Below are 23,847 nucleotides of genomic sequence, written 5' to 3' on the forward strand. Positions count from 1 at the left end.
AGGAGGCAGAAACAAGTCACAAATGGAGGGCACAAGGAGGCACAAAGGAGGTAAAAGAGTCACAATAGAAGGCAGGCAGGCACTCACACGGGAACAGAATGGAAGGGGGACACTGGCACTCGGCAGGCGGTCAGGTCTTGGGCAGCGGCAAGCGTCACACAGGGGGCTGCGTGGCGGTGAGGGGAGCGACCTGCCTGGTGAACAGGGTCAAAGGTCGCTCTCTCTACCGCTGCGCGGCCTCCATATCAGTGGGAGAGGGAGGGAGGAGCAGCTGGGAGGTGGGAGCGGGGCGGCCAATAGGGTGCGAGGGGGGCGGAGCTACGGGACGCGGCGGCCAATAGGGTGCAAGGTGGCGGAGCTACGGGACGCGGCGGCGGGAAGCGGGCAGCGAGGGACGGGAACGGACGAAGGGAGCACCACTGGGCAAAAGTACAGGTACAAGCGGGGGCACAAGGAGGCAGAAACAAGTCACAAATGGAGGGCACAAGGAGGCACAAAGGAGGCAAAAGAGTCACAATAGAAGGCAGGCAGGCAGGCAGGCACTCACACGGGAACAGAATTGGAAGGGAGACACTGGCACTCGGCAGGCAGTCAGGTCTTGGGCAGCGGCAAGCGTCACACAGGGGGCTGCGTGGCGGTGAGGGGAGCGACCTGCCTGGTGAACAGGGTCAAAGGTCGCTCCGGGGATCAGAACTTTGCATTGAATGAGACAATTATAGGGACTTGAGTTACAATCTAAAGTTTATTTTACAAATACTATATCTAACCAACACTATTTTATTGAGTTAACCCTCTAACCACCATGTTGGATTTTAATGTATTAAATGTGTGTGTGTGTGTGTGTGGTTATAGCTGTGTAAATCTATGTGGTGGTGACAAATGGTTTCATTCGGTGCGTGACAAGATGACTCTCATTTCTAAGCACTAAATAAATAACAAAATATTTTTTTCACAGAACTCCAAGCAAATATGACATGCAGGCAGAGTCAACTTCTGAATGCTCTCACTGTTGAGATAACTTGTGCAGGAAAAACAATCAATAAAACAACTGTTGTTGAATGACACATTGGGGTCTATTAGAATTTCGGGCGATCGCCACTGCCCGAATGGCGGTGGCGATCTGCCCGACATTCTCCTCCGCCCCCATGCAGTTTCCCCCCGCCATATTAGTATGGCGGGTGGACCCCGGCGGATGGAATGACCGCCCGCCGGTTTTCCGCCGGTCACACAGGTGACCAGGCGGAAAAGGGGCCTAATATGGTGGTGGTGTCTGCAAGACACCGCCATCCATATTATGATGGCAGCGGGAAGCAGCCTTCACGGAAAGGCATGCGGTTTTCCCAGTTGTGGGCATGTTGCGGGCCCCCAGGATGTTGGGGGGTACCCCTACATTTGCATGGACGACGTGGCATGCATGCAAATGAGCACATGCCTTTTTTGTACCGCGGCGGATCCTGCTGACAGCACCGCCCGCCGCAATGCAAAAAATGCAGGATGCGCCCGCCAGTGTAGCGGGCACATCCTAATTGCCCATGCGGGACTGCCGCACCCTTAGCGGGCGGTCTCATTTCCCGGGGCGATGGCGGGCAGACAAAGTCCACCCGCCATCATAATAGACCCCATTGGCTCAAAGTCTCAATTCTGAACTTAAAAATGAATGAAATTCCTGGGTACTGCCACACCCACCTCTCCCACGCCTACCCCATACACCTTCAAATTACAACAACCAAGAAGGAAATGTGGGCAGTTTATCTTGCGGCAGGACCCACTGTTGAGAGCAGTGATACTCACAACATCCAAGTTTATCTCCATAAAACACTGACAAAGAAAAACTATTTCTGAATACCTCTTTACTAGGGTTATTAGCGAGTTGCTGAGTTGCTCCGGCAGCTCCCTGAAAGCCTCCGTCCCCACTTCTGCGCTGGTCCTCAGTAATTCCTGGCTGAGCCGGATGTGAATATCAAACAGGATTTCACACCTGGAGAACAACAAGACAAACAATATTTATTGTAGCAGGCAGTGGCCCAGCAACTCCAGAAGCTGGCATAGCAAACTAACAGTTTAACACTGATTTCAAGTTAACCGTGAATATTTTGTGGCAGAAAATCTAATAAACGCATAAAGCCCTTCGGAATTTAACACAAATTTGATGGGCAAACACCATGCATTACAGTTTTACACATCTCAGTGCGAGGGGAAAACGTGCAATTTGCTCACTATCCCTCATTTCGAAGTTTGTAAATGAAGAATGGGTGCAAATTGGGTGCCCTCCGATTACAGTATTTCTAGCTAACAATAATTACCGGGTGAGCAATTTGCACCCATGATAGAACATTTTCTTAAATAAATGATTAGGATAGATACTACGCCACCATTTTACAGGTACCCTGCTTCTTCCAGGTATTCCAGAATTCTTGCTCTGAATAGAGCCAATAAATTAACAGGGAAAGCCGAGCCAAGAGTTGGCACTGGCTCTAAGAGCCCTCGTAGAAGCTGAATCTTGAAAATATTTGGCACGTAAATCATGCAACAAACAGCCTGTTGGAATATTATATGGAATATTATATGGTCATAAAAAATCATTTTTTAACCTACAAGGCGTTTTAAGTTTAGTACATCAGATTATATCTCTGCATTGAGAAGCATTTATTATTAAAAAATCAGAGTTTTAAAAAATGTATTGAGAAATATTCCTGCCACTGCCCTAATGATTATGCTGTTGTTGAACTAAGAGACAAGTCAGTTGCCACGTGCATCGTATATGTGGCCTGGACTCTTTTTATAGATGGAGCATCATTATAGGGTGATAAATCAAACTCTAGGGGGCCGATTACGATGTCAGTCAGAAAGGCTCCAACCGCAGGTCGGAGACTTTCCGGCCGTCATTGATGGTTTCAATTTCGATTGCCCGATTACAACCTAGGCTTCGGATTTTGAAACCGGCCGTTTATTCCGGCTGGCTTCCGACGAGCCCAAGGAGCCTGACGGAGACCGGCCTGTAATTCCAATAGGACGGCGTTTCCGCAGTCAGGATTATGATGCAAGTTTCCGACAGACTTTCCGTGCTGGCCCTTACGACATGAGAAGGCTGTCGGAAAGTGACTTGGGGGGGGGGGCTCCTAGCACGGCCCATTGCCCCTGCGGCCTACGGTTGTGGGCCTGGGGGGCACATATTGTGCCCCCCTGTAAATCCCGGCACCCTGTGGCAGGCATCTTGAGGTGCCTACCTTAGGGTGAAGGGATTTACACACACTCCCATTTCTCTATGGGAGCTTGTGCTACGGACGGTGTACGGTGATAACACAAGCTCTCATAGAGAAATGGGAGTATGCGACCGCACAGCGTGCGGTCGCTTCGTAATCATGCGGTCCGTCCTGATTCTGCGACGGTGTCAGTCGGAAGCAACTCCGACCAACATCATAAGTGGTCCATTAATGTTTTTGTAAAGCACACATTGTGATCTCATGTGTTTGAAGGTGCTATCATATGTGATAGTGAACAAAATTGGAGGCTCACTGAGCTAAAGTATCTGTCTACAACCATGCAGTTTCATCAAGCAGAGAAGCTGGCAGTGATCCCAGATGTTCCAGATTCACACTGTGCAATTCAGCCACTAGATAGGCATCTCTTTATGACATCAAAAGTGAGTGTTCTTTTATTTTTTCTTGGAGGATGGAGGACATAAGAGAGTTCCACAATAGACATTAACTAGTTATAATTATTTTGGGGGCACAGGGAGATCTGCCAGCATTCAAACCTTGGTTCCCTATGTTGCATGATTGGCAGCTGTAGCCACAAGGCCACATCAACTCACATGAAAGCTCAGCTCATTTTGGACTCCAGGTTCCAAGAAATCCTCGAGCTGAACCAGATCCAGGTTTCTGGCTCAATCTTAGCTTACCCACCTCTAGCTCTGAAGCATCCTTTGAAAACAGTGAGTGTGCCTCAAAGTAAGCAGCTGTATTCATCTGCAGGTAAATGAATTGACGCAACAAAAATTGAGAAAATGAACCTCTATCTACTCTTGCCTGGAGCAGATCAGTGTGGGAAATTTCATGTTTCATCATCGGTCTTCAAGGACCAAATGTTATATGATGCTACAGGTTTTCATATAGCCCTGATGCTCTGCAAAGTTTAGGTATACCCATGCAAAATATGATGAATGTAGTAGATCGGCAGAGATTAAGAAAAAAATGATCAAAGCAAAAAAGCCTTTTTTGCTTTCCACGATAGTTCAACAGATTCTACAGGGTCCCCTTGCACGTTCACCACTCTGACTGTTCCTATCCATTTAAGGCCAACACATCATCTTTAAGAATTGTCTAAGCTCCAACCACTTGGTCTTAGAAGAAAACGTGCGTGCCTTCATCAATTCTACACTGCACTAACATTCATAATGATCTAAGGCATGGGTACTCACAAACTTTCTCTCGGGGGCCAAATTTACAGTGTGGTTTGAGGCTGAGGGCCGCACCGGTGGGGGCGGGGTCAGAGGGGGAGGGGCGGGGCTAAAGCAAAAAAATAATTGTGACCATGAGGTTGAACACAGGTCCCTGCAGCAGACGCCTTTGTCCACTGAGCGACCACACATCTCTCTCCCTCTCCCTCTCTCTCTCCCTCTCCATCCCCTCTCTCCACCTCCCTCTCCCTCTCTCCCCTTCCCTCTCCCTCCTTCCCCCTGTCTCTCTCTCCCTGTCTCTCTCTCCCTCTGTCTCCCTCCCTCTGTCTCCCTCTCCCTCTGTCTCCCTCCCTCTGTTTCCCTCCCTCCCTCTGTGTCCCTCCCTCTGTCTCTCTACCTCTGTCTCCCTCTCCCTCCGTCTCCCTCCGTCTCTCTCTCTGTCTCCCTCTATCTCTCCCTGTCTCTCTCCCTCCCTCTGTCTCCCTCCCTGTCTCCCTCCCTCCGTCTCCCTCCCTCCGTCTCCCTCCCTCCGTCTCCGTCCCTCCGTCTCCCTCCCTCCCTCTCCCTCCCTCCCTCCCTCTCCCTCCCTCCCTCCATCTCCCTCCCTCTGTCTCTCCCCTCTGCATCTCTGTCTCCCTCCCTCTATCTCTCCCTGTCTCTCTCCCTGTCTCTCTACCTCCCTCTCTACCTCCCTCTCTCTCCCTCTGTCTCCCTCCGTCTCCCTCTCCCTCCCTCCCTCCCCCCTCTGTCACCCTCCGTCTCCCTCCGTCTCCCTCTGTCTACCTCCGTCTCTCTCACTCCCTCTGTCTCCCTCCCTCTCCCTCTCCCTCCCCCTCCGTCTCCCTCCCTCCCCCTCCGTCTCCCTTTGTCTCCCTCCGTCTCTCTCCCTCCCTCTGTCTCCCTCCTGCCCTCTGTCTCCCTCCCTCTATCTCTCCCTGACTCCCTCCCCGTCTCCTGCCCTCTGTCTCCCTCTCTGCCTCCCTCTGTCTCTCTCTGTCTCCCTTCCTCTCCCTTCCTCCCTCTGTCTCCCCCAGACTGTGCCTCTCTGTCTCCCGCTCTCTGTCTCCCGCTCTCTGTCACCCTCTGTCAACCTCTGTCTCCCTCCCTCTCCCTCTGCCTCCCTCTCCCTCCCTCCCTCGGTCACCCTCTGTCATCTCACCCCCTTTGTGTGTCAGCCCGGGCTCAGACAGCTTCCCAGCGCGCACACACAGCTGCACTGAGACAGCTTCCCAACGCACACACACAGCCGCACCCGAGTACTTCACAGGTCTTTAAAAGACCATTTACATGTTAATAAAGATTTGTTGTATTTCACCTCTTAGGCTCCTGCATCTCCACTTTGACAATCACTGGAACCCTCGGGCCCCCACAGAGCAGAGTCTCAGAGTTCGGGCTGCTGCACCGGGCAGAGTTTGCTATTTTTTTTTTTTTAAAACACAGGTAGGATGTCTGCAAGGTCCGCGGGCCGCCAAGAAAGGCTTGCCGGGCCGCTGGCGGCCCGCGGGTCGTACTATGAGTAACCCTGATCTAAGGTCTTAGAGTTCCAATACATTGAAAGATATTATCTCCATAACACCCTATATACAACTGAGGACTTATTTCATTCTTGTTCCCACCAATGTGGGTACATTTGTAGGGCCCTAAATGTTCTTGAAAACAAATGTGTATACTTCCCACAGACCTGAACGCAAAGTGTATGAAAAACAGCAGGCAAATTTTAGATCCATTTGTGAGAGTGTCACCAGAGGTGTGAAGATGTCATAAGCAGAGAGGCCCATTCCTGAGCTGACTATGAGAAACATGCTTAGACCTCTTGAATATCACTGTTCAAAAATAACTTCTGATGGTGCAGAAATATCAATGGGCACACACTTTTCCTGGATAGGAGAGAGGTCTTCATTGAAAGGCGCCCCATTGCCTGACAGCTGTTGTTGCCTCTTCCAGATATGTATCCGTTTCAACAACTGCGCCTGCATGCTCTCCAGGAGGTTCACTGTGCTTAGAATCAGGCTGGTCAATTTCTGTTTAACAAAGAGGAAAAGAGTGAGAGTGAGAAAGCGAAAGAGTGGAAGAGAACACAACAGTGTTCCACTATAATATCATTTTAAAACTCTAGTTGGACAGAATACTGAAGATAAGAATATCTTTTTAATGTACTTTTTATATATTTTTTTAATTAAAGTTTTATAAATTATCGTTTTTTAATAATTGTGTTTGTGTTTATTAGTTGTGTTAGACGTTATTATTTTATTTGTAACTTAATTGTAAGAGTATGTAAATATTTTTAGTATAATTTTGTTTGAGCTGGTAATATATTTGAATAATTTTTTATTTTATCTGAATTTGTTGGCAGCTGTTGGGTCTGAAGGGAAATAGGATGTGAAGCTTTTTAAATATTTATTTTTAATTTTTCATCGCTTTTATTTGTAATTTGTTAATTTGATTATTAAACATGAAATTATGTTATTTATGAATTATTTAATTAGATTGATATTGGAAATGATTTAATAAAATGTAATAATTATTATGTTAATTGAGGGTATTATGTTTTAGTTTTATTTATATCAATTATCTTTTATAGTTATTTCATAAATTGAGTACTGCCAATTGTTTTCAAGTATTATTTTAATTTGTTTTGATGGGTGTTGGATTTTTGGTGCACTAGTTTGGGTACTGTTTTAAATATATATTTAATGGTTTTAATTTGTAATTATTTTAAAATGCATTTTTTCAAAATGTTAACTGTTAATCTAATACTTTTAATATGTATTTGTTTCGATCAATTTTACAATGTAAAAACGTATTTATTATATATATATGTATGTGTGTGTGTGTGTGTGTGTGTGTGTACACACACATTTATCCACACACATATATATATTAATTGAGGTTTGGAAACAGTAAATCTGAGCCTTCCTATGTCCATTGCTTCCCTTACTCTTGCTTACATTGGAGTGGGAATAATAAATGTAATAAATGTAACCACTCCAAAGTCCAATACTTTCTCTACTGCTGCTTAAGTCGGAGTGCGTATAGTAAATTTAACCCTCCAAAGTCCAATACTTTCTTTACTGTAGCTTATGCTGGAGTGGGGATAGGAAATCTGACCCTTACAAAGTCCAAAACTTTCACTTCTATTGCTCACTTTGGAATGGGAATAGTGAATGTGATTCATACAAGTATATTTTCTAATGTAATGTTTTGTTTTAATATTTATTTTTAACTTTTTTTCTGGGGTTTAATTCAAACGCTATTTTATTGAAATGTTTTCAATTGTGTATATATATTTTTGTTTTCTAATAATATTGTATGTGTATTTTACATTTTTTTGTGCAGTCTTTTAATTATAAGTAATATTTGTAACTGATTATTGATGTCAATTCCATAATTTTATTTATTTATTATGTTTAGTATTAGTTTATAATTTATTTTAAAGAATATGTTTTTATTTTCCGTTATAAAGTTATAAAATTTAATTTGATATTATTTTTGTATTTTCTGTCTAGCTATGTATATATATATATATATATATATATATATATATATATATATATATATCACCCCAAATCGGCTCCGTTCGTAGGACCCCTGGCGCGTCTTTATCCGGTGCAGTGCTGTGGCCGAGCCATGCCGTATTATATCATCCCAAGGATTCACTTCGCAGTAAATCAGTTAGCACGCACTCACAGTCTGTTGAATTATCCCAATTTCTTTTATTTTTCTTTCAGTAGATCTCCAGTATCAATCAACCAACGCGTTTCGCCATCCACCGATGGCTTGGTCACGGTTAGCATTGTACATTGCATTTGCCCAATAAAAACATTTGTTGTTAGTCATGTGGGTGTTGACGTCACACCTTCCTTAACACATGGAATTCTGGTATATGTATTTTTCCATACGCTGTTAACAAAATGTTTGCAACTACAACCAATCGTCAAAATGTGGGTCCCTTGCCACTGTTTGTGTTTTGTTTATAATAGAGAACCGGTTCTCAATGGGTTTCACCGGGAACCCATTATTTGGTAATTAGCGTTTCACCGAATATATGCAAGGTTACCCCTTGTGTTAGTGAGGTACCCTCTAGTGGGTTAATCCTCCCAATAATAATGTAAGGACAGATTGATTTGTGTCCCCTCTAGTGGGGAACGACTCTCGTCGGTTTAATGCATGATAGTTCTTGCTTACTAGAAAAAATATGCCCGTATGGTGTGGACCAAAGAGTGAATTTAGTATGTATTAATTACAGAATGATAAATATGTCAACAAAGTAATGAAATGGTTAAGATATATCGATGACCTTTTAATAATCTGGGATGGGACAACGGCAGAATTTGAGGAATATTTCAAAATTCTTAACTCTACAGAAGCAAACATAAGATTCACATACAATATCAGCAAGGAAAAGGTGATCTTCTTAGACACGGAAATTTACATCGTGGATAACAAATTAGAAACCACGCTGCATAGGAAAGAAACTTCAACAAATGCAACACTGCATGCAACTAGCTTTCACCAATCTTCGGTTAAGAACAACATCCCATACGGGGAATTCTTGCGCTTACGGAGAATTTGCTCGGAAGAAAAAGAATGGGAAAAACACAGCAACAACACGGCTAATAGATTCACACACCGAGGATACCAAAAAGGAAATATCCAAAGATGTTGGAAGCGAGCCTATGAAAAAAGAAGAGAGGACATCCTTGATGTGAACCGGCAGAAGATCTTTAAACCAACTAACAGGAATGTGAATCATTCTGAAAATACAACAATTCGTTTAATTTTGGATTATTCCAAGGAATCAAAAGAAATAGCGAACATTCTGCGGAGAAACTGGAAAATTCTACAATTGGACTCGACTGTGGGAGAAATTGTGGGCAAGCATGCCCAAATTACTTATCGCCGAGCAAAGAATTTGAGAGATAAACTGATACATAGTCATCATCAAGATCAAACTAAAAAGAAAGGCACACAATGGTTAACAACGAAAGGCTTTAAAAAGTGCCACATGTGCAAAGTTTGTCAGATCGCCAAAAATACAACAGAAGTAAAATTACCAAACGAAAAAATGTGGCAGATAAAGGAACTAATCACATGTAAAAGCCAATTTGTGGTATATGTAATCGAGTGTCCATGCTCGTTGAAGTATATAGGAAGCACGAAATGTGAACTCAAAAAAAGAATCTTGGAACACGTCAGAGCCACAGTCAACAAAGACAGGAGTAACGCTGTGGTAAAACATATGGAGACCAACCATGGAGGAGATTGGAAATCCCTATGTTTTTATGCCCTGGAGACTATACCCCTACATGAAAGAGGGGGTGACCGGGAAAAGACTTTAAGACGGAGAGAATCATACCAGATTCTTAATTTCAGGACCTTTACGCCATGGGGCCTTAATCAAAGTGAGGAACTGTATGTCCACTTGTAGAAACATTGACTCACAATGCTGTTTTAACTAGTGTGATACCTGTGAACAGGAGAGGAAGTTGGCCTTTAAGCATAAATGAAATTTTAACCTTTTGTTAGTCACATTAATCTAGTCACACAAAACCCATACACTGATAGTTAAAAAAACATATACACACAAAAAAACACACAAAAAAAAACACACACATGTAATTAATACATACTAAATTCACTCTTTGGTCCACACCATACGGGCATATTTTTTCTAGTAAGCAAGAACTATCATGCATTAAACCGACGAGAGTCGTTCCCCACTAGAGGGGACACAAATCAATCTGTCCTTACATTATTATTGGGAGGATTAACCCACTAGAGGGTACCTCACTAACACAAGGGGTAACCTTGCATATATTCGGTGAAACGCTAATTACCAAATAATGGGTTCCCGGTGAAACCCATTGAGAACCGGTTCTCTATTATAAATAAAACACAAACAGTGGCAAGGGACCCACATTTTGACGATTGGTTGTAGTTGCAAACATTTTGTTAACAACGTATGGAAAAATACATATACCAGAATTCCATGTGTTAAGGAAGGTGTGACGTCAACACCCACATGACTAACAACAAATGTTTTTATTGGGCAAATGCAATGTACAATGCTAACCGTGACCAAGCCATCGGTGGATGGCGAAACGCGTTGGTTGATTGATACTGGAGATCTACTGAAAGAAAAATAAAAGAAATTGGGATAATTCAACAGACTGTGAGTGCGTGCTAACTGATTTACTGCGAAGTGAATCCTTGGGATGATATATATATATGTGTGTGTGTGTATATATATATATCTTTTTTTAAGCTTAATATATTTAATATATTTCTAAAGCTAATATACTCTTTAATATTCAATATTCTTACCTACTTTGGTTAATACTTTTCCCCTTGGTATTTTTTTATGGCAATATTTTTGCATTGCAATACAGTTGTGTCAGATATTTTGTCATACAACCAACACAACTAGAACAGGTCTAGCTGTACCTAAAGCTCTTGATGCACCACCCTGAGTTCCAAGTTTATCTTCATACATATTGTTTTCTTTAGTTTTTATACATGCTCACTTATAAGTACACATATATAAATCATAATAACAAAATTATAAAAGTAATACATAATAGGTAGATTAAGTCAAACATGTTAAACGTTACTTTCCATTTTAGCTCAAACTACACACTGGAAGGTCTTGAACAAATTTGGCCAAAGTAATTTTCTCAGGTTATAACAGCCGATTTAATACAAGGCTTGAAAGAACGAAATCATTTCTATTGTGAAATAAAACTGAAACACAAATGGAATGCAAAGCAGTTTAGATGTGTGAGAATCTTACAGTTAGTTTAGATAATCAATTTCAGTTGTAGATTTCTAGAAAATGACAGCAAGTAAAAGTCAAGAACTACTCTTCATAACTGAGAAGTGCCACTCGCTCCACTGTATCTATGATCAACATCTCTGTCAAGCAACTGTATAGTATAAAGGGTGAATGTGAGTTGGAGATCGCAACCCCACAGATTATCTTTGATCCGTCACTGTTTCTGAAGTTTCAGAAATGTTCTTGGAGGTGAGGTATCATTGAAAGGAACAATGTGAGAGTTCAAGGTGATTCCCTGATCAGGAACCCAAAGCAGCTACTCAAATGCGTCTTATAACCATTTGTGTACACGTGTTACACCCTGTTAACATGTTTCAGAATAGCCACTGGCCATAATACAGTCAGCGGACTTGACACAGTAATGGAATCTTAACTAATCCAGTACAACCATGCAAAGCATGGCAGACAAAGTTACAATACTCTCTTGAAAAGCCCTCCACATGCTGGAATTACATTTGTTGTGTGGCCCCTGAGGGAGGACACTGCTATATTCAGCAAATGAAATAAGGGATAACAGCATTTGTGACTAGACAGATGAACCAAGCTTGAGAGTGTCTGAAGGGAGAATGCACAGGGATGGGCAAGTGAAGCAAGAAATGTTTTAGACACCAGTCCACCCCTTTCCCTACAGGGACCATATTTAGGTATGGTCGAGATCACAGGAAGTAATTTTTAAGGCACTGCTCCTGTGAAGCGGGAATAATCAGGTTGCTAAATGGGAAACCAGGCAGGTGATTTATAAGGTCTACTCCTCTGTAGAAAGAATGTTACATAATTTCCAGGTAAGTACCAGGCATGAGAGTTCAAGGCTTTACTCTAATCACACAGATACTTTTTGAGAAGGCCTAATTGCGATAAGCGATCAAGTGGAACTGTCACACTGATTTGTAGGGAATTTGTTCTATTGAAGTGATGTCATGGGAGAGAAGACTTCTCAGCTCAGTGATAACATGCACAACTGGAGACAATTATTCAGCATGGCATCCTGTCCATATATGAATGATGTGAAATTGTTCCCTGTGGTTTGGTAGGGCGCTGAACACTTTTGTCCACATTTAGAAAACAAACAAACAGGGGAATGGCTTGATGTCAGTTCATGAATACCACTTCCCTGTGGGTCTCTGGAACCTAAGGGATTATGTTATGATTCATTAGCTCCAGGGGTGGTTTCATCACTGGTGGTGGATGTCTGTACGGCTGAACTGAGCAGGAAGATTATGGAATGCTTGAACCTTCACATACAGTCTTAGGCGGCAAAAACATGGTATATAACTGACTAGTTGCTGTTTCTCCACCCTGAGGAAGCTGGAATCTCCCTGCATGAGTAAGTGGTGAGCTGTACAATGGAGTCCTCACAAGTTACTCTGGGCACATATGCAGCTAGGACAACATCATAATGGAGGTAAACAAGTGTAAAAAATTACAAAACAAGGAAACCGGCCTCATCCATCTCTGCACCCAGGATCTGGAACAACATCCCTCAAGACCGAATTCCTCCTCATTGCACATGCTAGGCAATCCACCACTGTTGTGAAATATCTCTGTAACCTCACCACCTCAACTGCACACCCCACATCATTGACTCCACTAAATCATTGGGAGTTGTGCTAGACAAGAACCTAAACATGCTAGACCGCATCAGATCATCGACCAAAGGAGCGAAATTCCAACTTTGTATCCTTAGAAAACTCAAACCCTAGCTTCCCCATGACGACTTTAAATCGGCGGTGCAAGCACTTGTCATCTCTAGACTAGAATACGGCGGTGCTACTCTATGCGGACTGCCGAAACTCAGCTTAGCCCCCATCAGAGCATCTCTAAATACTGCTAATAGACTCATCACGGGTTCTAAGAAGACCAACCACATATCGCCGGACCTGAACTCGCTCAATTGGTTTCCCTTTGAGGCAAGGATCCAACTAAAGATCGCTTGCATGACCCATAGAGCACTACACTTCAACACCTCACTCTACCTAACAAACAAGCAGGAACTATCGGGGGCTCCAGGTCCACAAGAAGCACCGGCACACTGCTGCTCAAGCCAAAAAATTAAATAAGCTTAAAACCTACCAGTGCTCAATCTCTGGCATCGCCCCGAGAATCTGGAACTCCCTTCCAGTGGAAACAAGACTGATTCCCTCTACACTTGCCTACAAAAGGGAAGTTAAAGCTCTACTAATGAACAATGCCTTGAACTAGATGCTTTGCTACTCCTGCCTCTAGCTTACTGTACACATATCACTTGTTGCGACCCTCTGTCGCCGGCCATATTATCTGGTTTGCTCTTGTTGTATATTGCCCAATTTAACGTTCTCACCCAACCTGCTTCCTATGTCCGCTTTAATTTTATCCTGAACCTTTCGTATTTTGTCCCACTGTTTCCTTGATGTCTCTCCACTAGCTGTTTTCCTATGTCTGCCGCAACCGTATGTAAAGCGCTCTGATACCCAACTGGGTTATGTTCGCGCTATACAAAACTCTAAATAAATAAACTTAAGATGATCAGATTGGAGGATGACAGGCAAGCAAAAGGGAGGAGCGCAGAAAGGACGTAATGAGAAAGCACATAATAGACATAAAATAAGGTGAATGAGGAGAAATGAGTGACAAGCCAGACTATAGTAGATGAAGGCAAGAACAGCATAGGCAGTGAGTTGGGAGGTGATTGGACTTCAGGTCCAGAGTGGATGGATTTGCAAAGCTGTGGACCCCATCCACAGTAGGCACCTTCAACCCAGTCGCCACCCATACAGGTGAGGTCAGTCCCTTCCAACCATGCCTCAGGCCAGGACTGTGTCTCCAGGCACCTTACTGGGAGGTTGTGTGTTTGGTGGAGGAAGGAAGTGTTCGGCTGGAATACACAAAAGGGAATAGAAGAAGCAAAAGGTAAATTGCCAAGTGGAGGTGAAGTGGTGAAGGGAAAACGCCTCTCTTCACAAATATTGCACAGAGAAAAGTTTAGTTGCCACAAATAGTTTGATTTAATAGCAGACATCTTTTGGCCTTTCGTGGAGGTCTAGCAAAAGTATTGGTTTACCTACCTTTGGTACTACAGCCACTCATCAAGAGTGAAAATGTCACTGGGTTTAGAAAAACAAGGCAAAAAGGCTTGTTCTGATCTTTATTTGCACATGGTGGTGACTCCTATGGATTAGAACATCCCAGTTCGTCCTCACATTCAGTGAAGCACTGAAAGTTCGGGTAGGTTGGCACTGACTGATGGGCCAGCTTGATAGACCCGTAAGTAGCTGGTTTTTGGTCCTATAGACCGTGAAAGGAACATGAAGAATAGCCCACACACTTGCCCTTTCAAGCTGGCCATCTGGCATTTCCAGTCTGACAGACTGCCACAAATTCCATTCCAAAGCTGCTCACCTTTCACATATGTTCTTTTGGAAATGATACAGAAAATAGAGAACTACAGGTGAAACTGAAGCTAAGCTGAACAATTTAAACCAGGCTATTTGAAATAAAGAGTCAGGGATAAATGAAACTAACAGCAGTGCGAGGCCACAGCATCTTTGATTTCTAGGGATGTCCTCTAAGGTTGAAGAGATCAGAGGGGTGAAATGTGTTCTCATTAAAGTGGACAGAACATTGGCAGGTCACATGGAAATAGAGGGTGGTTAAGATCACAATTCCCCAACCAAAAAAAACTTTCAAAAAATGAAAATATTGGCCCATCCCTCTGTGTGTGGGCAGTCTATTCCAGGATCCTCTGCCTTCTGCTTGAATTTGACACTGCACTTGAAGGATATAAATAATAACATATACTCTTGCTTTGGCACTCCACTTAATCTTGGTCCCGTCTGATATGGAAAGGTCCCAACCTACAGCTTCTATCTCCGTGAAGTTCTTAAACCACTGACGATACAAACAGTGGGAAAAACAATGGTTAAAGTTAAGTCGGGATCGCTCGAAGATCCCTACCCTTATCAAATTTTTTCCTCAAATGCAACTCTGCTGAGCTCTTATGCATCAGATTTGTTTAATAGTTCCCTTTGCTCAATACAGTACTCTTACGATTGGAAACATGCCTTAGTGCTTCCGCGTTTGAAGAAACCAGGGGTAGATCCTTTAAATATGACTATTGCCCAATCTCCTTACTTCCATACCTGACTAGTCTTTGAGAAGCTGATACATTCCTAGCTATCACTTTATTTAAAGTAGAACAAACTGCTAAACATCTCTCAATCAGGGATTAGGACGACTACAGCACCAAAACCACACTGTTAGCTGTGACCAATAACACCACTTTAACACTGTATGCGGGCAGAACTGCTGCCTCATCATTTTCAACCTCTCTCTGGCTTTTGATGTCATATCCCATGCCATGCTAATAAATTGACTGCATAATATTGGTCTATACTTGATAGCTCTCAAGTTGTTACAGTCTTTTCCATCAGGTAGAACACAATCTATCCATCTTCTCCCGTTCAGATAAGATCCTGCACCCCTTACCTTTGGCAACCCTCAGAGATCGTCACTGAATCTGACGCCTTAAATATTTACATGATCTCGTTGCCAGCAATAGTAAGATCCAAGAGCATTGACACTGTATCTTACACAGACGATAGACACATAATTGTACTGATTGCAGAAAATGTCAAAATTATAAGAAGAGATCTTGTTCAGTGCCTGTTATTAGTTGTCACATGGATGCAGGACTACTTGAAACTGAACAGGGACAAGACAAAGGTTATAAAGTTTGGGAAAGTAGACTATCTGCTCAAATAATTGGTGGATGAATTCACTTGGACATGTCCCCTTCCTAAGAATTCAGCTAGGAATCTAGGTATTACATTGGATAATATCCTCTCTATGAAGGATCAGGTGACTTCTTTATATGGGACCTGCTATGGCATCCTGCAACTCTTAGGCAGGATTTGTAATTGCCTGGCGATTCAGTGCCAAAGAACCGTTATCTAAGCACTTATTATTAGTCACCAGGGCTATAAGACTTGGGCACGGCGACTACTTGTTTGCTTGCAAACCATCTAGAACACTGCTCCCCGCATGATCTACAATTTACCTAAAAGATAACCTTCATACCCTGTATTAAAATCCTTGTATCGGCTACCTGTTCCCCATCAGGCCACTTTTAATTTGCTCTGCTATGTTCACTGATCCCTCTATGCAGTGGGCCCACACTACTTGGGTAGTATTCTTTTATAGACCATATAGGTCTCCTAGATGAGCCAAGCTGGCTATTATCCTCATGCGATGTATGTATGGGGCCAGATTGGAAAGCCGTTCTTACACTCATCCGGCGCCCCTCACTGGATTGCCCTCACCTTGAACTTGCAGTTAATTTTGAGTCTCACACATTTCAGGAAACTTGGCTTTTCAACTTTAACTGGTTAATATTTATTGTTTGATTATGCTTTTTTGGTCTGACCTGTTTGGTTACGCCAAGATATTCCTTCTGGGATGTGTAGGCGCAATACAGATCACACTAAGAAGCAAGCAGGATCCAGGGTCTTAAAGAACAAGGGGGCCCACAATTATTTTTCACCTGAATAATCAGACGGCCGGTGACGGGTGCTATATAAGGTCAGACGAAAGGGGAAATGGGACGGCACTACATCATGGCTCCTCAACCTTGATAATCTCAAAACTGTGCAGAGACAATGAAAAGGAATTAAGAAGCAAATAAGAAGGTTTTGATGACTTTGAGTGTAAAGACAGCACTAGTCTTCTGTACTATACTGATTTTGAAATGAGAATTGCTATATATTCTGGGCTCCTGAGATGGAGGACAAGAATTGAGTTTAGAGTTGGCCACCCATGAAGATGTCTGAGGGACTATCAATAGTTATCTGCATCCGAGGTACTCCACATAATGGTTCCCTGAGTTTGGAGAAATGTTACTTGTGATGTCTGGGCTTCACTGTGAGGAGCAAGGAATAATGGTGGCTCCGTTGAGCATGAACATCTAATAAGTGTTGGAATTTCCACAGTACAGGGCCTCACTTTGCACTACTGTAAGAACTTTGCATAGTTTAAGGCATTCTTAGGATGTGTCATTCTGTTTGTACTTTGTATTGTATGAAACACAAATCTAGTCTTTAATAAAACTAAATGTTAAGAATTTCCAAAGCCAAATAGGTCCACCCCAACTCTATTACAGAAGGAATGCAATATGGATGGGTTCTTCAACAACATTCTCATATAAATACAATCACCAAAAGCACATTCTAGACTCTTTGATGGCTCCAGGTTGTCCTCTCCTCTTTTCTATTCTCTGAAAAGATGGCCTTAGCCTTTTTAGGTCTGGCCTGATACTGCAGCTATCAACAGACCTTATGTAATAAAACTAAAAGAGAGTTTTCAGACGTACTGTTATCTTCCAACCGCAGTACAGTCCCTTTCCATCATTAACGTTAGAGTTCAGTTGTGTCTTTGAAAGCATTATAATATGTCCAGGACTACACTAATCTATATGGACAGTACAGGATTCAATTGGACTGAATTTGTGTGCTTCCACTAAAAGAGTGCTTGTATTACACTTTTTAGCTCGTGGAAAAACTTATACTCAACACAGCAGGACTTGCGTTGGTTATTTTGGCAATCAATGATCATGGCTATTGACCTGACCTGTTTATCCTGAAATGTCACGAAAAAGGAGGAAGGCATGACATATTTATTGTGATGCTCATATGTAAAAATGCACTTAAAGGTGGATTGTTATTACTCTATATTAAAGCCTACAGATAGGTATTTTGTTACATGGAATCTCACAGATTACCGTAATAGGCATGGGTTTTGGTGATGGTTACTCCCTGTGACACACCATGAGTATAGAAGATTTTCTCTGTGAGTATACTTGTTAGGCCCTCTAAGGAGAAATTGCATCTGTAATTTTGAATACCTTTCTAATTTTATGACTGTGTACTTGAAGGTTGCCTAGTGGTAAAGCCTATAATCAAGGTAGTAGGCCACCGCTGGTTATGGTGGCGAGCTATAGGCCTGAAAGGTGCACTGGGAAACTATGTCCAATGCCATAGGTCTGGTCTGCTTATTATGAAACATTATGACAAAGGCAGTTGGTCTAGCTCAGGTGTCTCCAACCAGTCGATCGCAAGCTACAAGTAGCTGACAGACACCTTTAGAGTAGCTCGCACTCTTGAGTTCATTTTTAAAGAAGCACAGGGTCAAATTTTCCTTTTAAAGTTAAGGTAAGGCTGTGTTTATTTTACATTATTTCACATTATTATCATCAGGCTCCATATAGAAGGGCCTGATATTGAGCAGTCCTGGATTCAGATTTATGTCTCAGTCTGGGGCACACAGGTGAAGAACCGAAGCAGTGAGGTATTTAACACTTAAATAACCGTCCATGTCAACTCTATATTGGAATGTGAGAACAAAATGAAGTCTCTGAATACTTTCAAATGGGAGAATATTAAAATGAAGAGTTAACTTAATGATTGTAATTTTATATGCATGATGATTGTCAGTCTATGTGAATGGGCCTGTGTTGGTTGAGGTGTAAAGCCACTGGTAAAGGAAATAGGCCCTATCGCTTAGTTAGAAAAAGTGATGTCAGATTCCATAGGATTGATCTGGTTATTATGAAGTATTATGACAATGTCAAGAGGCCAGGCCAACCTATTGTGAAAAGCATGTGTTAAAGGCAAATGGTCTTTAACGATAGACTGTTACAGCACGGTGCAGAATCCTGTTGGTAGGTATTTTGATAAAAGTAATCACACAAATTACCATGGTAGGCAACGTTTTAGGTGTTGGTGACCCACTCAAACAAACAGTGGAGATGGAATATATGCACCATGATAAATCCCTGTTAGGCTCTTTTAAGAGAGGTAGTATTTTGCTGTGCCACATGTAACTTTGTATACATTTGTTATTGTATGGCTGTATGCCTCATGGTTGCGTTGTGGGAAATCTTAGGTTCATTAGAGTAGGCCTGACTTAGTTATGGCGTAAAAATACCAGCTATAGACCTGATTGGTGTGCAGTTCAAAGTTAAAGCAGTAGACATAGATCTGGGCTGCTTATTATGAAAAGTTCTGGCAAATGCAGTAGGAATGGCTTTTTTGTGAAAAAACCTTTGTTAAAGCCATTACGCTTCTAACAGTGAATTGTTATTCCACCATGTTACAGGCTGTGGAGAGGTATTTTGTTACATGTAAAGTCACACATTACCATCATAGGCAAGGGTTTAGGTATTGGTCACCTGTTCTGACAAACCCTGGGAGTAGAAGATTTTCACTGTGAAGATTCTTGCAAGGCCTTATTGACAGGGGTTGTATATTGTTTTGCCAACTAAAATTCTGCAGATATTTGCCTGTGTTGGACATAGGGTCATAACAATGGTAAAGGGTATAGGCCTGATCAGTTCACTGGTAAAACGAATGTCAGATTCCCTTGGTGAGATATGGACTCACTCACTTATGTGAAAATCATGTGTTAAAGGTAACAGGCTTTTAAGGGTGGATTGTTATTACACTGTGCTAAAGCCTAAACACAGGTGTTTTGTTACACAGAAACTTGCAGAGTACAGTAGTAGGCAAGGATTTTGGTGTTGGTGAGTTACCTGACCAAGCCATGGGGAAAGAAGATTTGCAATTTAGTAATCCCTAATTGGCTCTGTCAGCATGGATTTTGTATTGTTTTGACAACTGTAATCTTGTACAAATTTGTAATATTATTCCAATACGATAAAGACAAGAGGCCTAACATGTTGATTATGAAAAGCATATGTTTAAGTCAATACGCACCAAAGGGTGTATTGGTATTAGTCTGAAATAAAGCCTATTGACAGGTTTTCAATTACATGGAATCCCACAGATTACTGTAGTCGATAAGTGTTTTGGTGCTGGTTGCTCTCAACCACGGGTATGGAAGCTTTGCATGGCAGAATGCTTTTGAGCCCTTGCCTGGAGAAATAGTATTTTGCTTTGCCAGCCATAATTGTTTATACTTTTGTAACTGTATGGCTGATGATTGACTTGTGGGAAAGTTTGATCTCAATACAGGAGTCCTGAGTAGGTTATGGTGACAGGTCCATGATAACAGCTAGATGCCTGATTGATTAACTAGGAATTGTTTTTTAGATGCTGTACTTCTGATCTGGTTATTTCGCAGAGATACGATAAAGGAAGTAGATGTAGTGTGAAACACATTTGATAAAGTCAATAGGTATTTAGGGGTGGATTGTTATGTCTCTGTATTAAAGACTGCATGTAGGGATTTTACTGATTAAATTTGTAGGGAAGAATTTTGTTGTTGTTTACTGTCTCTGACAAACCCTGGGGGTAGACGGTTTGCACTGTAATAATTCTTACTAGAATCTCTTTGGAAGGCCTGGCAGGCTTATCTATCTCACATCACTGGGTTTTATTTGCACAAGTGCATTCATAGTTAATCACATTGAGATCAGTACAATTTCAAGGTTGCATCACTTTTAAGATACAACATGGAGTACAACGGTCGTCTCAACACTGGAGTTTGAGTATTTTTTTGTCATACATATTCTCTGGCAAGGTCACGTGTTCAAGTTTGAATCTCATGGCTTGTTTCAAATGATGGGTTTCACTTGTGGTGTCCATGCAGTGTTAGCGCACGACCAGCTTGTCTGGTGCACATATCTGTTTGTTTCACGGAAGATATTTCAGGTGTTTATGTTGGCGGTTATGGCATTGTTACATTGGGAGATTTTAATTACATTTCTGTTTTACACAGTGAGTCTATTGTTGGGTTATGTCCGATATTTTTTATTTTGGTTTTCACAATGCTTTTACATAGTACTGCTTAGCACAGCAGAGTTGATTTTTTTGTCACCGCGTAGTAGTGGAAACTTCTAGTACTTTATCATGATTCTGCTTTCTCTAAGAAAATCCTTTTGTTGTAAACCAAACACGAGTTCAGTAGTGCAAATATTTACAGAATGATTTGGTGGTGTTTTTTGTGTGCTATTCCGATGAATTACAAGTCATGTATAGTTTAACTCTAGATTTATGCTTACGGTTATGAGATTACGGTTGGTCACTGATGGGTCTTTTCCTTTATTATAGTTACCTCTGATGAAGGGCGTCATGCCTGAAATGCATTGGGTATATCAGTACGGTTACCCAAGATGAAAAGTGAATTCTGACATACTGTGGATTTAAGCCTGGATGGTCATTTCATTTTCATTTGAAGACTGTAATCACATTGCCTCTGTACAAGCTTAAAAAACTTTAAAGAAAAGCAGAATAAAATTTTGAATATTACAGATTAATTGGACTAATTTGAACTCTGGTTCTTTAACGGATGGTTGTGCAGTTTGGGCCTGGTTTGCGACGGCGCACCAGCCAGTTTATATGCTACTGGGGCAGAGCATAAGCTGAGCCTGTGCACCAAATTTTGCCTTTGAGCATCATATACTATCGGCAGCTAGGGTTAAAACAATTGCATCCTATCATCTATTTTCAGGCTTATCTATCTGCCAGGATCCAGAAATTAAAAATCATTAAACAATACATACATTAAAAAATAAATATATATTCACATAGATACATAGAGGGCCTTTTGGTGAGCACCTTTCCACCATTTGTCTGTCTGAGTGTCATTTACACTCTGCTTCCATCCATGAAAGTGTACTGCATGGGGTAATGGTTTAGTCCACATCATACGAAAGACAGCTATGCACATGTGACTATCATTGATGGCAATGTGTGGGCATGTGCACGCTTTGTTTGTTGTTTTATGTTTTAAAAAAAAGGTGCAGGCCACATTAGTCATTATCTATATTGCCCTGTGCATTACAGCATTTTCTGGTCACATGTGTACATCCACCGAAAACGAGTGTGTTTCAGTGTCAGGTTTGACTGACCAGTCCTTTAGTTTCAAATTTCCTCCTTTTATAGTTCCCCTTTCATTTTTTTCTTCTCCTTTTATTTTATTTTTTTCATACAAGCATAGCTCTCCAATCAGTGCTAACAGGACGCTGGCTTACTGTTCATTTCATCTGCAGTGCGCCACATCCCATGTGGCCACTTTCCGTTAATAGGCAGACCATTGTCCATAGAGAATCACTGTTTAACCAATCCACGTTGGTTCTAAATGTGGTGGCCATGATGGAACTGTATAACAATGATACGAGTATGTTCAACATCTCTGCAAGATAGACACCTGCTGCTATGTTTAGTTTCATTATTGCAAGCATATGCCTGTCACGTTGCTGGACTAGTGCAATAACATCCCAGGGTGCCTCATTACATCTGCTCCCAGTTCACTTCAGTGGCTATCAATCAAATAGAGAACTTTAAGACTCTGCGTATAGCAGGGTATTCATATGGTTTACAAATTAGATTAATATGGCTCAGGGTATGTTTAAACCAAGCTTGCACTCCTATACAGGTCTCTTCCATTATAAGCACAAGAATGGAGTATAGCTCTTCAATTTTACCTTCTAAGGTGATTCCAACAAATTAGGCATATAGTTCTATTGAACGGAAACGTTCCACAACACAGCATTTTTGCCACGTTTGTTGGCAAGACTATCTTAGAATCATGTTTCCCTTCCTGCCCTCAGGATTAACTGTGGTTTGCAGTTTCACAAAAACCCCAACCACTGTAACAGCCAACTGGGATTCAAGAATAGAGAAACTAGACAGGTATATGTGCTTTTGTTCCCATTGTTTCATTGGATACTGCCCAGAAATTAAATTAGACTAAACATTATGCTGCATTGTTACACATTCCTTCTGGTACCACTGGGGGTCCACAAAGCCTACTCATCTGCGTCGTGACTGCTTAGAAAATTAAATAATACTAACAAATTAATAAAGTGTTAAAAAATCCGAATTTAAAATTTAAAAACGTTTTTAAATGTGTAGTAATTTGAAATTGAAAGCTCAACATTTTGTTGCTATCCTCAAATTGATTCGTAGGACAGAGCAAGTGCATCAAACAGGATATAGCATGGATGATGGGTGGCCTTAACTGAATTTAGAAAAGCTCATAACTTTGCATTAAAATTAAAATTGTGACTTTTTAATGTTTGTTTGTGAATGAAATAAAACATTTAATCATTATTGCTTAGGCTCTCAGTAATTACTCAGTGGGCGACCCCAGGCTTCCAATGATTATTCAGTTGGGGTCCCTGGATTACAGTAATGATTAAGTAGGGGTCCTCATAAGTCAAAAGGTTAAGAGCCACTGCAGTAGAGGATCTGTAGAAGAAGTTCACACCAGCTGAAAGGAAATAGGAGAGAGGCGTTTCATAAAAATTACGCTTTAGCTGAGGTAGGGGTGGATTGTTTTAGAGGTAAGGGCAGGATGACGCTCTGCAATGGGGAAGGTAGTGGTGTCTACTTACCATAGAGGAATAAACATTTGACGTTTGAAAAGATTAGCAACAGGCAAGGAATAGAGGCAACATTGAATACTCCGCAACCACCCCAGAAGAAAGGTGATGACCCACCACAGAATACGCAGCTTTGTCTCGCATAAAAGAAAAAAAATCAAAATCTACACAATTCTATTTTTTGCCTCCACAATAATATACTGATAAAACTTTTTTTTGTCCACGTTCTTTCCTGTATACATTTTTCAAGTCAAAATGAGGACATCGAGCAATGATATTGTGATGCTCACAGGGAATACTGGC

General features: G+C 41.8%; 1 protein-coding gene across 11 annotated transcripts in view; it reads right to left on the bottom strand.

Moving 5' to 3' along the window:
* Positions 1–23,847, bottom strand: part of STAT6 (signal transducer and activator of transcription 6) — a 760,203-nt gene that overhangs the window by 174,625 nt on the left and 561,731 nt on the right. For all 11 annotated transcript variants that reach the window (XM_085600982.1, XM_085600983.1, XM_085600976.1 and 8 more), the window contains 2 exons: positions 6,272–6,420; positions 1,847–1,978 (listed from right to left, as the gene is read on the bottom strand). In XM_085600982.1, the coding sequence (XP_085457108.1) occupies positions 1,847–1,978; positions 6,272–6,420 (281 nt within the window). The remainder of the gene's footprint in view (positions 1–1,846; positions 1,979–6,271; positions 6,421–23,847) is intronic.

This window comes from Triturus cristatus, chromosome 4_2 (assembly GCF_964204655.1).
Source record: "Triturus cristatus chromosome 4_2, aTriCri1.1, whole genome shotgun sequence".
NCBI classification, from domain to species: Eukaryota; Metazoa; Chordata; class Amphibia; order Caudata; family Salamandridae; genus Triturus; species Triturus cristatus.